Source organism: Crocodylus siamensis, chromosome 1 (assembly GCF_052110815.1).
Source record: "Crocodylus siamensis isolate JL-2025a chromosome 1, ASM5211081v1, whole genome shotgun sequence".
NCBI classification, from domain to species: Eukaryota; Metazoa; Chordata; order Crocodylia; family Crocodylidae; genus Crocodylus; species Crocodylus siamensis.
The window spans coordinates 364897501-364911693 of record NC_143395.1 but is presented as its reverse complement, the minus strand read 5'-3'; the positions used below and the strand labels follow the sequence as shown (position 1 = coordinate 364911693).

Genomic DNA, 14193 nt, shown 5'->3' with positions numbered 1-14193 from the left:
TACAAGTGATTGCATAATAGCTCAAAAGGCAGTCTTATTCTTGTATAGTGTGTAGGGTGGTATGGGTGGGTGTGGGGTTTCTGGGGAGCTGTGGGTGGGTTGGTATGGAGGGTTTGTAGGGATGTGTGTATGATTGTGTGGGGGGGAGGCTGTGGCTGTGGGATTTGCAGGAGGGATTTGAAGGCATGTAGGGTGTGCATGGGAGCCCCCTGCATGCGCCCTCCTGAGCCAGTCAGCACCCTCCACCACCCTGCAACAGCCTAGAGCCTGAGCTCCCTGTGTCGCCTCCCTACCACTGCACAGCTCCAGCATGCCCCGTGCCCACTCTGTACTGCCCAGCTGTGGCGTGTCCTGCCACCCTTGGGCATGCAGCAGTAGCGGCAGGGACCAGTGCATGCAGCCATGACCCTGTGTGCCCCATGTGAGCTCCAGGCTTGCTTGTTGGGGCTGAGCGGCAGCAGCTGGGCAGAAACTGCTGCTTGGTATGGGGAAAAGTGGCTCATCCCCCACACCACCAGGCAGTTTTTGCTGGGGCCACCTGGAGCACTGGCTTGCCCTGCAGCTCCTTTACTGCTGGCTTTGGGCTTCCCAGCATGGCAGCAGTGACAGTGTGGACTAGCTGCAGGGCAGCTCACAGGTGGTGGTGAATGAGCTGCGCCATAACCTAGCACAGCAGTCTGGGCAGCCGCAGAAAAAACTGTCCGGCAACAAGGGGGAGGGGCTTCTTTTCCCCCATGCCAAGCAGCAGTTTCTGCCCAGCTGCTGCTGCCTCTGCTGTTCAGCCCAGATGGGCAAGCCCAGAGCCGGCGCTGGGGCCCAGACTGAGCAGCAGTGGCACAAGACCAACTGCTGCTCAGCATAAGGAAAAAGCTGTCTCTCCCCCTCCCACTGCCAGCACTTCCCACAGGGCAGCCCAGAGGTGACACGGTAGAGATGCAGAACAGCCCTGTGCCAGCTCTGAGCAGCTGCACCAGAAAGCACTGGCCAGAGGGAGGGGGAGGGGCCGCTTTCCCCCTGTGCTGAACAGCAGTTTGCCTTGTGCTGCTGCTGCTCAGCCCAGAGGGTGAGTACGCGGGATCTGGGCTGCGTGTGCTGGTTCCTACCTGTATCGCGAGGCTGGGGTGGGAGGGACTGGGAGTGTGTGGGAGCCAGCAACAGCCAGACAGAAGCACGGAGCCCACACTGGTGGCCTTGGGCTAGTGCTGGCGAGGCCCAGAGCGGGCTGGCAGGAGTGCAGGGTCCCAGCTGTCAGGGGCTCTATGGAGCCAGTCCAGCTCCCCTCTCTCCCTGCTGGCACAGCCCAGCCCAGCTCTATAGACCCCTGGGACACCGGCACAGACCCTGCGCTCCCGCACGCCCACCTGCTTTCCCCACTTACCTGACCGTCCTCCCACTGGCCAGCTGCTCTGAGTCCAGTGGCACCAGGCTGCACGGCCTGACCACTGGACTTGGCAGAAGCTGGCCTGACCCCAAGGACTGTGGCAATCGCCCGCAGTTCTCCTCTACCTCCCTGCCCCTACCCCTTACCAGAATTTCCTGCCCCATGGTCCCAGGTCAGATGCCTCTATTAGGCAGGAGCTTCAGGCTGTGGGGGTCGAGCTGAGCAGGCCTTGCTGTTGCAGGATCCTGCCATGGCTTCCCTGGGTCCTACTGCTCCTGGCTTCTGTCTGGATAGAATGGCCTAGTGGACTGGATGCAGCCCTCAGGCTGTATTTTTTTCCCACCCCAGACCTACAGCCTGTGGAGCCATTTGATATGGCTCACAGACATGGGGCTTTGGCAGCAGTCACTTTCCCCAGCTGCTGGATAAAGTGATGGTGTCTGGGTTCCAGTGCCTGCCTACTCGCCTCTGACCCAAACTGGCTCGGTATTGTCATCAGCTTTAACAGAGAGATGATTACTGCTCTAAAGGACTGGTAACCTGGAAACCTGAAAGCTAATGAATGTTGGATTTCATTGTGAGGACTCGGGGGTGGGGGGGGGACGGACACATTCTCTTCTTACATCGGTGTCAATGTTTGAAAATGACCTAGAACAGAAAGGACAAAAAGTAGAGTAATTTGTTCAGAATTCTAGTCCAGCAATTCATGAATTCAGTTGTAGGATGTGATCTGTACCATTGGAAAAACAGGTTTACTTCTACCTGGCTGGCTGCTCTAGGTTCAGAAATTCAAATAAAGATCTGTTGAAGAAGAACATTCAGGGATCAGGCTAGGTCTTCTCTATATAGATGGGACTACTTAGCAATGCAGCAGTTATCCAGTTGCAGCATGCTACACATTTGGTCCCACTTCTGCAAGCAAAATCTAACTCCTAGCAACTTATACCTAATACAGTCAGCAGTAACCTGATTTTTTTTTCAGTCTATGTGAGCCCTGAATGGTGAATAAATCTTACAAGGATGATGCAGTCAGATGATTTCACTTAAGCTGTATGGAAGAGGGGCATTCAAATCAATTCTATTCTAATTTTCAGTGGTGGAGTAGAATGAAGCAGAATGCATAAAACTGTTTGAGCCTATTCTGAGGACTTTTTAACTCTGTGGGTGAATTGTGCAATTAGAGATGAGTTAGCGTGTCTCTTGATTCGCACTTCTCTGTGACTCTGAGAAGGAAGTTTTCAATTTTTTTTGGAAACAAGCTGGCATCAAGTGCTGAGGAAAGTACGTGTTGAGGGCATTGTATCCTGAAGATGAAGTAGGATGCCTAGTTGTGGTGCATCCTATATTCACATCCTATTTGTGGTCTTATAGTGGGTTTTTTTGTTTTGATTTGGAGAGTTGTGTTCTTATGTGCCTCAAAAAGGAACATACCCCAGGTTATCTCATAGGACATTGATGGAACACTATGGGTTAGAGAGAGAACTTTCTTATTCAGAGTACTATAAATGTAGCTTGAGGCCTCTCCCAGATGCTGCATTTGTTGTGGGATATATACAAATTTCCCATCATGAATAGTAACTTGCTTCACATTAATACATTGGTCTCTGGATAAAAATGGCCAATGCACCACAAAAATGGAGGATCACAGAAAGTTAGGGTTGGAAGGGACCTCAGGAGGTTGTGTAGTTCAACCCGCTGTTCAAAGCAGAAACATCCCCAACTGGATCATCCCAGCCAAAGCTTTCTCTAGCTGGGTCTTAAAAACCTCTAAGGATGGAGCTTCTACCGCCTCTCTGGGTGTCCTATTCCCGTGTTTTACTATTCTAATGAGAAAATTCTTCCTAATCTAAACTTCCCTTGCTGCAACTTGAGACCATTGCTCCTTGTTTTGTCATCTGCCACCACTGAGAGTCTAGGTCCATCCTCTTTCATCCCCTTCAGGTAGTTGAAGGCTGCAATTAAATCCCCTCTGTCTTCTCTTCTGTAGAGAAGCTCAGTTCCCTCAGCCTTTGCTCATAAGTCATATCCCCCAACCCCCTCACCATTGGTGTTGCCCTCTACTGGACTCTGTCCAATTTTGTACACATCCTTTCTATAGTGGGGTGCCCAAAAGTGAACACAGTACTCCAGATGTGACTTCATCAGTGCTGAATAGAGGGGAATAACCGTTTCATAGTTTCTAGGCTCGGAAGGGACCTGAGTAGATCATCTAGTCTGACCCCCTGCCATGGCAGGAAATAATACTGGGGTCAAATGACCCCAGCGAGATGTTCGTCCAACCTCCTCTTAAAACCCAGGGTAGGAGCCAGCACCACTTCTCTTGGAAGTTGGTTCCAGATCCTAGCCGCCCTGACCGTGAAGTAGCACCTCCTGATATCTAGCCTAAACCTACCCTCTGCCAGCTTGTGACTGTTATTCCTGGTCACTCCTGGCAGTGCACGGGGGAATAGTGACTCCCCCAATGCCTGCTGATTTCCCCCCCTGACTAGTTTATAACAGGCCACTACATCCCCCCCTCAGCCTTCTCTTTTGGAGGCTGAACAGGTTCAGGTCCCGTAGCCTCTCCTCATAGGGCCTGCCCTGCTGCCCCCGATCATGCGCGTGGCCCTCCTCTGGACCCTCTCCATGTTGTCCACATCCCTCTTGAAGTGCGGCGCCCAGAACTGGACTCAATACTCCAGCTGCAGTCTGACCAGTGCCGCATAGAGGGGGAGGATCACCTCCTTGGACCTGCTTGAGATGCATCTGTGGATGCATGACAAGGTGCGGTTGGCCTTCCTAACTGCCTCCCCACACTGCCAGCCCATGTTCATCTTGGAGTCAGTGATGACCCCAAGATCCTTTTTCAACACCACAGTCCCCCCAGTTTCTTAATGAGAACAGGGTGAGAGACAGTGTCAAAAGCCTTCCGGAAGTCCAGGAAGACTATGTCCACTGTTACCCCTGCATCTAATGATCTGGTAATCTGATCATAGAAGGCCACCAGTTTGGTCTGACAGGACCTGCCACTGATGAACCTGTGTTGGTTGCCCCGAAGCATGCAGTCCCCTGCTGGCCCCTCATGGATGTGTGCCAGCATAATTTTCTCAAACAGCTTGCCTAGGATCGAGGTAAGACTAACTGGCCTATAGTTTCCTGGGTCCTCCTTCCTCCCTTTTTTGAAGATGGGAACCACGTTGGCCCTCTTCCAGTCCTCCAGCACCACACCAGAGCACCACGAGTGCTCATAGAGCCGTGCCAGGGGTCCTGCAATGACCTCGGCCAATTCCTTTAGAACTCTAGGGTGGAGATCGTCTGGGCCGGCTGACTTGAACACGTCCAGCCCCTCCAGGAGCTCCCTAATTAGTTCCTCGCTAACCTTTGGCCCAGGTGTGCCTCTCCTGGGGCGCGAGGTGGGCCCAGCAGGGAGGTGGCTGTTCTGGTCCCTACTTAGGAAGACAGAGGCAAAGAAATCATTAAACATGTTAGCTTTGCCATCTGGTGTGATGACCAAATTTCCCAACGCGTCCTTCAAGGGCCCCACGTTACCCAGGACCTTCTTTTTGCCCCCCGTGTATTTTAAAAAAGGACTTCTTATTGTCCTTAATCTGAGAAGCTAGTCCTAATTCCATCTCTGCCTTGGCCTTCCTAACTGCCCCCCTACATCCCCAAGCGACTGCAGAATAGTCCTCCCTGGTGATGACCCCTTCTTTCCATTGGGTATACGCCTCCCTTTTTAGCAAGGAGACATTCCTGAATGCTTTTGTTGAGCCATGGAGGCTTGTGTGCTCTCCTGCTCCCTTTGATCCTTGTTGGGATTACCTTCCTTTGGGCTTGGAGGATCGTCTCCTTAAGGAGCAACCACTCTCCTTGGACATCTGGCTCCTCTCCCTTCTGGGACCTCAGCGCATCCCCAACTATCCTCCTTAGCTCGTTGAAGTCTGCCCTCCTGAAATCTAGGGCTGCTGCCTTACTGCATGCCTTTGCCACCTTGCGCTGGATGGTAAATTCCAGCAGGTGATGATCACTGTCACCCAGGGGATCGAGCACCCGCAGCCACCTCACCAGGTCATCACCCGTGGCCAGCACTAGGTCCAACAAGGCATTTCCCCTGGTGGGACTGTGCACTTCCTAGGTTAGATGGAGGTCTTGCACTCTAAGAACCTACGTGAGCGTTCAGACCTGGCTGACTGTTCTTCCCAGCAGATGTCCGGGAAGTTCATGTCCCCCATGACTACCACATCCTTAGCCTTCACTACCTCTGTGAGCTGACCTGAGAATTCCTGGTCAAGCTCTTCTCCCTGGTTGGGAGGTCTGTAGTAGACTCCCACCGTTAAGTCTCTTTCCCCTCCACTGCCTTGTACTGTAACCCAAAACACCTCAGAGTGCCCCTCCCCTGACTCCTTGCTAATTGACGAGGATGTGTATTCCTCCTTGATATAGAGTGTCACGCCCCCACCTCTCCTTCCTATCCTGTCCCTCCTGTACAACCTATAGCCCTTGACATTCACCGCCCAATCATGTGTTGCATCCCACCACGTTTCCGTAATCCCCACTATGTCCGGGCTGGTGTCAGCCAGCAGGAGGGTGAGTTCCTCCTGCTTCTTTCCCCTCTACAAGCATTTGTGTAGAGGCATTTGAGGCCTCCTGTGGATGTGTGTACTGTCCCCCTAGCCCCAGCGTTGCCCTGGGCCCCGTTGCTTACCTGTTTGCTCGTTTCGCTCGTTGGTCTGGGCTGGGCTGTAGTTGTGGGTGTTGTTTGGTCTGGTAGTCTGATGTTTCCTCCGCCCTCATCTTCCCCTTCCCCGGACGAGCCTAGTTTAAAGCCCTCCGGAGGAGGTCCGCCAACCTAGAAGAGAACACACACTTACCTTTAGGGGAAAGGTGGAGCCCATCCCATCCCAGCATGTCTCTTGTCGTGCTGTGCCGGTCATGGCTGAGGAAGCCAAAGCCCGCCTCGAAGCACCATTCCTGTAGTTGGTCTCCACGATGCACGTTTCATGCTGTCTGCCTCGTCCACTCGCTGGCAGGATAGAAGAGAAAACCACCTGTGTGCCCATCTCCCTCAGCACGTGTCCCAGAACGTGGTAGTCCTCCATCAGGCAATCAGGGGTGCTCCTGGCCACATCATTAGTGCCCACATGGACTAGGACCATGGGGTAATAATTGGTGGGCCAGATTACGGTCTGGAGCATCCCTTTCACATCCTGAATCCTCGCTCCAGGTAGGCAGTAGACGTCGTGTGCCGAAGGGTCCTGGCAACAGATGGGGCCCTCCGTACCTCTCAGGATGGAGTCGCCAATGATGATCACACGATGCTTCCTCCTCCTGGCCTGCTTGTCTCCTTCAGCTTGCACGGGACGCAGTGAGCGTGGAGTTGCCTCCTCCCTGGTTTCATCCTCTCCTTCCTCCTCCTCCAGGGCTGCCAGGGCCTCGTACCTGTTCTCCAGCCGGACTGGAGGAACTGGTGCTGCTGTGTTAAGAGCAGCCCTGGCACGGGAGGTGACCGTCTGCCACTTAGCAGTGGAGGGCAGTTCTTGAGGTGCATCCTTCTTGGTCGTACAACCCTGCAGGGAAAGAAAATACCTGTCAGTTTCCTCCTCTGCCTCTCAGATTCCCCTCAGCCTGCTAACCTCCTCCTGGAGCTCCCTCACCTGCGCCTCCAGGGCCCTAAGGTGGGCGCCTGCAGGACAGGTGTGGGGGTCCCCAGTCCCTGCCCCCGCCCAGGCCTTGCTGGGCAGCTCCTGCAGGCCAGGGGGGTGGGGGATGCCAGCCTCCCCGTGGGCTCTGTCTGAGTAGAGGCCTCAGACAAGCCCCGGGAAGGCCGCACCTCCTGGGCAGGGTCCTGGTAGCACTCCGTGTCGAGACCATCGTAGGAGTTGCTGCCTGTTTCTAGCTGGATGTGGTGCCTCTGCCCTGCGCTTGCAGGAGTCAGCCTCCGGGCCCTTCCTGCTCGCCCTCCATCGCAAACGCCAGCGCGCTCTTACAGAACGTGTCTGTTTGCACGCTCTGTTTGCGCGGCTCCCTACTGGCTCAGCTAAGAGGGATCCGGGGGGCTTCCCCTCTGGATCCAGCTCAGCTGTGTCGGTCCCTCCGCCCCACTTACCTTAGGGGGATCAGCTGCTGCTGCCCCTGCTGCTGCTCCGTTCGCCTCTGCTGCCGCTGCTGCTCTTGCCTCTGCTCCAGGTCCAGTAAGGGGGAACACGTGTGTGTAAGACACACGTGTGCCTGTGTCCTTCCTCTCCCCGCTGCTCCTGGCTCCTGGGTGCTGGGAGCTACGCCAAACCGCGACTTTTAAAGGCCGCGGTTTGAATTTCCCGCCACTGCTCTACCCACCAATCGGGCGCTTCGGTTTCACCAGAAGTGCCTGCCGGAGATCCCGCCCCCCTGCACTCCCCTGCTGGGGTGGCCCCGACTTCTCTTACCCTGCTGGCAACACACCTACCAATGCAGCCCAGTATGCTGTTAGCCTTCTTGGCAACAGGAGCACACTGGTGGCTCATACTCAGCTTATTGTCCACTGTAACCCCCAGGTCCTTTTTGCAGAGCTGCTCACAAGCGAGTGAGCTCCCAGCCTGTACTGGTTCAAGGGACTGTTCTGTCTTAAGTGCAGGACTCTGCATTTGTCCTTGTTGAACCTCATGAGATTCCTTTTTGACTAAGTCACTCTGAATCTTAGCCCTACCTCCACCATATCTACTACTCCCCCCCCAGGTTGGTGTCATCTGCAGGTTTGCTGAGGGTGCACTCTATGCCATCTTCCAGGTCATTGATGAAGACAGTGTTGAAGACTGAACCCTGGGGCACTCCACTTGATACCAGCTGCCAACTAGACATCAAGCCATTGATAACTGTGTTCTGAGTCTGATGCTCCAGCCAGTTTTCTATCCACCTTACAGTCCATTTATCCAGCCCATTCTTCCTTAGCTTGCCTGCCAGAATGCTGTGGGAGACAGTGTCAAAAGTCTTGCTAAAATCAAGGTACACCATATCTAGCAATCTCTCCACATCCATGCAGCCAGTCACCTCATCATAGAAGGCAATTGGGTTGGTCAGGTATGATTTTACCCCTAATTACCTTTTTTCCCTCCAAGTGCTTAGAAATGGATTCCTTAAGGATCTGCTCCATGATTTTTCCAGGGACTGAGGTGAGACTGGTCTGCAGTTCCCTGGATCCTCCTTCTTCCCCTTTTTAAATATGGGCACTATGTTTGACCTTTTCCAGTTATCTGAAACCTCTCCTGATTGCTGTGAGTTTTCAAAGACAATGTCAGTGGCTCTGCAGTCACATCAACCAACTCCCTCAGCACCCTTGGGTGAATCCCATCCAGCCCCATGGACATGTCCAGTTTTTCTTAGTAGTAGCCCAGCTTTTTCTAACATGCTCTTTCACTGCTGTTGGCTGCTTACCCTGAACTGTGCAGCCTGGTGCAGTAGCCCAGGAACTGACCTTGCCTGTGAAGACTGAGGCAAAAAAGACATTGTGCACTTCAGCCTTTTCTGCATTCTCTGTCGCTAAGTTGCCTCCCTCCCCCATTCAGTAAGGGACCCCACACTTTTTCCCTGATTTTCCTCTTGCTACCAGCATGCTTGTTACCCTTCACATCCCTTGGTAGCTGCAGCTCCAATTGTGCTTAGGCTTTCCTGACTTCATCCCTTCATGCCCAAGCAAATGCTTTTATATTCTTCCCTAGTTATTTGTCCAAGTTTCCACTTCTTATAAGCTTCCTTTTTGTGATTTAGTTTACTGAAGAGCTCCCTGCTAAGCCAAGCTGGTCTTCTGCCATAACTGCTAGTCTGCCTGCACATTGGGGTGGTTTGTTCCTGCATTCTCAGTAATGCTTCCTTGAAGTACAGCCAGCTCTCCTGGACTCCTCTCCCTCTCGGTCTGGCTGCCTCGGGGATCCTACTCATGAGTTCCCTGAGTGAATTGAAGTCTGCTTTTCAGAAGTCCAGGGCCCTTACATTGATGCTCTTCATCCTTCCTTTCCGCACAATCCTGAACTCAGTCATCTCGTGGTCACTGCTGCCCAAGTTACCATACACTACTACATTCTCCACCAATTCTCCCCTGTTTGTGAGCAGCAGGTCAAGAAAAGCACAGCCCCTAGTTGGTCACTCCAGCACTTGCACTAGGAAGTTGTCCCTAACACTCTCCAAAAACTTGCATGCTGTTGTATTGCCCTCCCAGTACATGTCAGGGTGATTTGAAGTCCCCCATGAAAACCAGGGTCTGTAATCAGGAACTTCCACTAGCTGCTTGAAGAAAGCCTCATTCACCACTTCCTCCTGGTCTGGTGGTCTACAGGAGACCCCCACCACGACATCTCTGTTGCTCTCCCCTCTGACCCTAACCCAGGACAAAGAAATTGTGTTTCAAACAGTAACATCTTTGTCATGTCAGGATAAATTTAATATATGGCTAGGTCTCAGACCCTCCACTATCCTGCAGTGCTTTCTCTTCCTTTCCTGGGAGAGGGAGGAAAAGCTGTCTCTTGAATAGAGCATCTGTAGCAGCCCATCCCCCTCCTTCCCTACCAGGACCTTCTTAACACTGGATATCTGGTAAACAGCCCTGATCCCAAACTGCCCACCCACATTTTATACTTCCTACTGCTATGAAAATAATATCAGAGGGGACCGTAGATGTAACAGCATCTGAATGTGCTTTTAGCTTACAACTTGCATATCAAGATGTTGTTTCTTAATCCATGTATTATTTTGTTTCTAAACAGTCTGTGTCGGCTTTTGCTCCTATCTGCAACCCAATTCAGTGCCCGTGGGGAAAGAAAGCCTTTGGCGGCTATCTAGGATCAGATCTAAGTAAATGGGAGGTAAGTGTCATGACACGAGCTATAGAATCAATTTTAAAAACTGCTTTGCAGGAAGAAAACTGAAAAGGTAATTGCAGTGTTTTTCCTTGGAAAATTGCCATGTTGTCAGATTTTACCAAGCATTGAACTCCAGTGTACAGGTCTTGGGTGAATACTGACAGCCATCAAACTGCTGGGGGCAGTTTGCTTTAAACACAGCATAATAGGAAGCTGTTATTAGATGCACATAGTACATTCTCGCCAGGGTAAGTAGAATGAGGAGCAAGCTGCAGCCCTTTCTTCAGTGCCTGAAAATAACGAGGTCAAAAAATCAGATCCCTTTTTAGTGTGATAACGTAGCAGAGCAAGTGTCTGAAAATTCTGCACTGCTAAATGTCCTCAGCACAAAGCAATTCTTTCTTACCCAGAGCTTTAATACAGTAATGGTTTGCAACCTTCTTGGTTTGCAGCTGGTTCCTGAATTAAGAAAAAAACTGCTCAGCTGCTTACTGTCATTTTTACTTCAAAGGGCATCACTTCACCAAGCAACTGCCATTCCATGCAGCTGAGCAGAGCAGCTAGTGCCCTTTGAAATACGCCACAGCTCTGAAGTCCAGCACAGCTATATATGTATGCCCCCTGCTAGTTTGCAAACCTTCTTCTTTGCATTGGGGTGATATCTAAACCTTGCAAAGAACCTGGAATCCAGGTTTAGTGGTAAATGAAGGGAGAAAACTTCTGGATCTAGATGGATTGGAGACTGGGAAATCTCAGTTCTGTAGAAGTACCAGGCCTAACAATCAGGATTAAGAACTTCCAGGCATTGATACCAGTGTGGCAGGATCAGGCAGTGTGCTAGGGCTCTGAGGATAAAACCTTAAACTTAACTTTGAAAGATTTGGCCCTTCTGTTCCTTAGCAGCTCATGTATAGACATACAAATACAAAATAGCAACCCATACATGTCATTTTTATGTTCCTAGGAACAATACATCTTACCCACTTTGTCTATAAATTTAACTCGTAAGCTAAGAACCACACTCTTGAAAATCAGGTTTTGCTGTGTTTTTTTTTTTTTTTTCTGTAGGCCTATGATGCTACCCATCTTGTGAAGTCCTATCCAGATTCCCATCTGGATATCTTAATTGATCAAGGCAAAGATGATCAGTTCCTTTCAGCAGGGCAATTACTGCCTGACAACTTCATTGCTGCCTGCACAGAGCAGAAAATCCCAGTTGTCTTTAGATTGCAACAGGCAAGTATCAAAAGGAAGCATTTGTGGCTGATGCATGTGTTTCATAATCACAGGGTTGACTCTGGCCGTGTCTAGATGAGCACGGATGTGCTCTTTGCCCCATCTCAAACCCCTTTGAGGCGGGGCAAGAGGCATGTATGGGAACGAAAAAATGTTTCCTGCGCTACAAGTTTGCAGTGTGGGGAAAAAATTAGACTCCTAGATATACAGAGGTCTAAAAAAATCTAAGTTTATAAAAGTGGAGCAGGGCATGGTCCCAGACCGTGCCCTGAGGCAGTCAGAGGCTGGGTCCTCCACAGAGATGCTCTGGCTACTAGAGTGTCTCTGTGGTTGCTCCTCACCCTGGTGCTGAAACAACTTGCAGCCACCCAGTCCATGTGTTTCAGCACCAGGCCTCCAGTGCTGGTGAATAAGGGGTTGGGGGGGGCTGGAGGAGGGAACCATGGTGGGGGTGGGGCACCAGTCCTGCCCACTCCCCCAGCCTCCCCGAGGCCTCCGCCCCTGCCCTATCACCCCATAGTTGAAGAAAAAAACCCCAACACTTACCAGCAGCTGCAAATGCCATCTGGCTGACTGGGGCCCTGCCCACGCAGTGCCAGCCAGATGAACAGCCTGGGTCCTCCTGCCCCCCCTGCTGCCCTGTGCTGCATGGGGCAGGCCTCTGCCAGGAGGCCCTGGAGCCCCCCACCCCTACTTCTAAGGTAAGCAGAGGCTTTTTTCTGGGGGGGCGTTTTCTGTGTGTTTTCTTTTAATTGATGGTGCCTGGGGTTGTGGGAGGTAGCCATGGGAGCCTGGGGGTGCAAGTTGGAGGGTAGGGCTAGGTGGGACAGCCATCGGGGGGGGGGGCTGCAGCAGCGGGTGGGGGATGGGGCCAGGTGGGGCAGCAGTCAGGGGGCTGGGGTGGGGCATGTGGGCCTTGTTGGGGGGTGGTAACCCCTGCAGGGGCTGAATCCCTGTGTAGGGGGGCAAACCCCCTGTTAGGAGGCCATAACCCCTGTGTGGGGGCCATTGCCCCTCTGGGAAGGCAGCAAAATATATATTTGTGAAACATGTATTTAGAGTTAATTTTATTATTATAAGAGACTTGCTTTAACACTGTAGATATATCAATAAAACATTGTCCAACTGATTGCTGTCTCTGTCTCGCTCTCTCTTTATAGTGGTCTTTTGTTGTACTTGTGGAGGAACATGGATTTGGGGGTATTTTAGAGTGATTTTTGGGAATTTTTTTATCAGGGATTTTTCAGTTCTCCAATAGGGAACACCAGAATTCCTGCTAGGGAGGCTAGTGGCAGGACCTTGCCTGCTGACAGCTGGCTGTGGCTGACCTCCTGGCCAAATGGGGCTAGGACATGGTTTGACAGTTCAAAGCAGGCCACCACACCCAGAACATCTTCCGGGCGATAGCTGCCCAGCTGGCCGGGCAGGGGGCACATGTGGTAGTAGTCCCACACAGAGGCCAGCCCTGCAACCACAGTCCACTGGCAGCTGGCCCATGGGGGCAGATGCATCTACTGGCTGTACAGTCCCCATCCGAGTCTGGCAGGTGCACAGCAGGTCACAGCCAGGCAGCTGCCCCCACTGCAAGACTGCTGCAGTGGGCAGAGGGTGCAGGGAACTCTCAGGGTTTCTTCAGCAGTCCAGCTGCAACAAGGGGTAGTGTCCCCAGGTACCAATTGGCTGGGCCCCAGAAGCTCCTGAGAGCTAGTAGCCCTGAGCTTGCTAGGGTGGCTTTTTATGCTGCTGTGCCAGGACAGGTGCTGGTCCTGGGCTCTAGCTCCCCCTACCTGCAGCTCTGGAAGGAGCCAGGCAGAGTTATTTTGCCCCAAGTGGCACAATTTGCTCCACAACAAAGTGCATGTCTGAGCATGTGCGCTGAGGCAAAAAGCCCCGGTTCAAATCTGTACCACTTGTATTTGTGCTGTGCTTGCATGTGTGGATACACCCAGTGCATCTAAATGAGAGGGAGAGCAGCTGGTCCACAGAGTGCACATTCAGTGGATATTCACACTCTGAGAGAAAGGACAGGTAGAAAGGGACACCAAGTTGCATGATTCACCCAAAGTCTCATAGGAGGAATTGAGGAGATGGACTTTTGACTTTACCCAATGCTCTAACCATGAGACTGCATTAACTTAGTTATCTATGAAGTGAAAATCCAGTTCTAGCTTAAATATATATTTGGTCTATAATCCAGTCTTCTTATGTAGACTTCCCAGTCTATTAGAAATGTGTGGAAAAGGATTATAGTTACAATGCTTCCTCATTAAATATCTTGGATTGCTGATTTAGTTTCTGTTCTTTTTCAGGGGTACGATCACAGCTACTTTTTCATTGCTACATTTGTTAATGATCACATCAGACACCATGCAAAGTATCTTAATGCTTGACTCCTTCAGATGGGAATTTCTTCTGTCCAATAGAAGTCAGTGTTATCCACAAAACTGAACAAAGCAAAAATTGCTCACTGAATTAGTGTCTATAAAAATGGAGCCCTCGTGACTTATACAAAGAATAAACAATTCTGCCTGTGAACTTCAGAATAAATATTTTGAATGCTTATCTGCTTTGAAAAGTCTTTCTCGGGTGGAAAAAAGTATTCTGAAGCTTTTTGTCAAAATGGAAATTAGCGTTTGTGTTTTTAGACTATGTATACACCCATCACTTCAAGATATGGGTTAAATAGAGCTGGGATGGGCATATGAGTAAGAAGAATTTACTGTAGCAAATTATGCACTGGCTTTCAATTTGTTATTAATTCAGAAT

At 51.3% G+C, this 14193-nt stretch overlaps 1 protein-coding gene across 2 annotated transcripts in view; it reads left to right on the top strand.

The window, feature by feature from the left end:
- The window catches only part of ESD (esterase D), a 34735-nt gene extending 20746 nt beyond the window's left edge, over window positions 1-13989 (top strand). For both annotated transcript variants that reach the window (XM_090025795.1, XM_090025805.1), the window contains 3 exons: window positions 10096-10194; window positions 11260-11427; window positions 13737-13989. In XM_090025795.1, coding sequence (XP_089881921.1) covers window positions 10096-10194; window positions 11260-11427; window positions 13737-13817 — 348 coding nt within the window. In that variant the 3' untranslated portion in view covers window positions 13818-13989. The remainder of the gene's footprint in view (window positions 1-10095; window positions 10195-11259; window positions 11428-13736) is intronic.
- The last annotated feature ends 204 nt before the right edge of the window (window positions 13990-14193 follow it).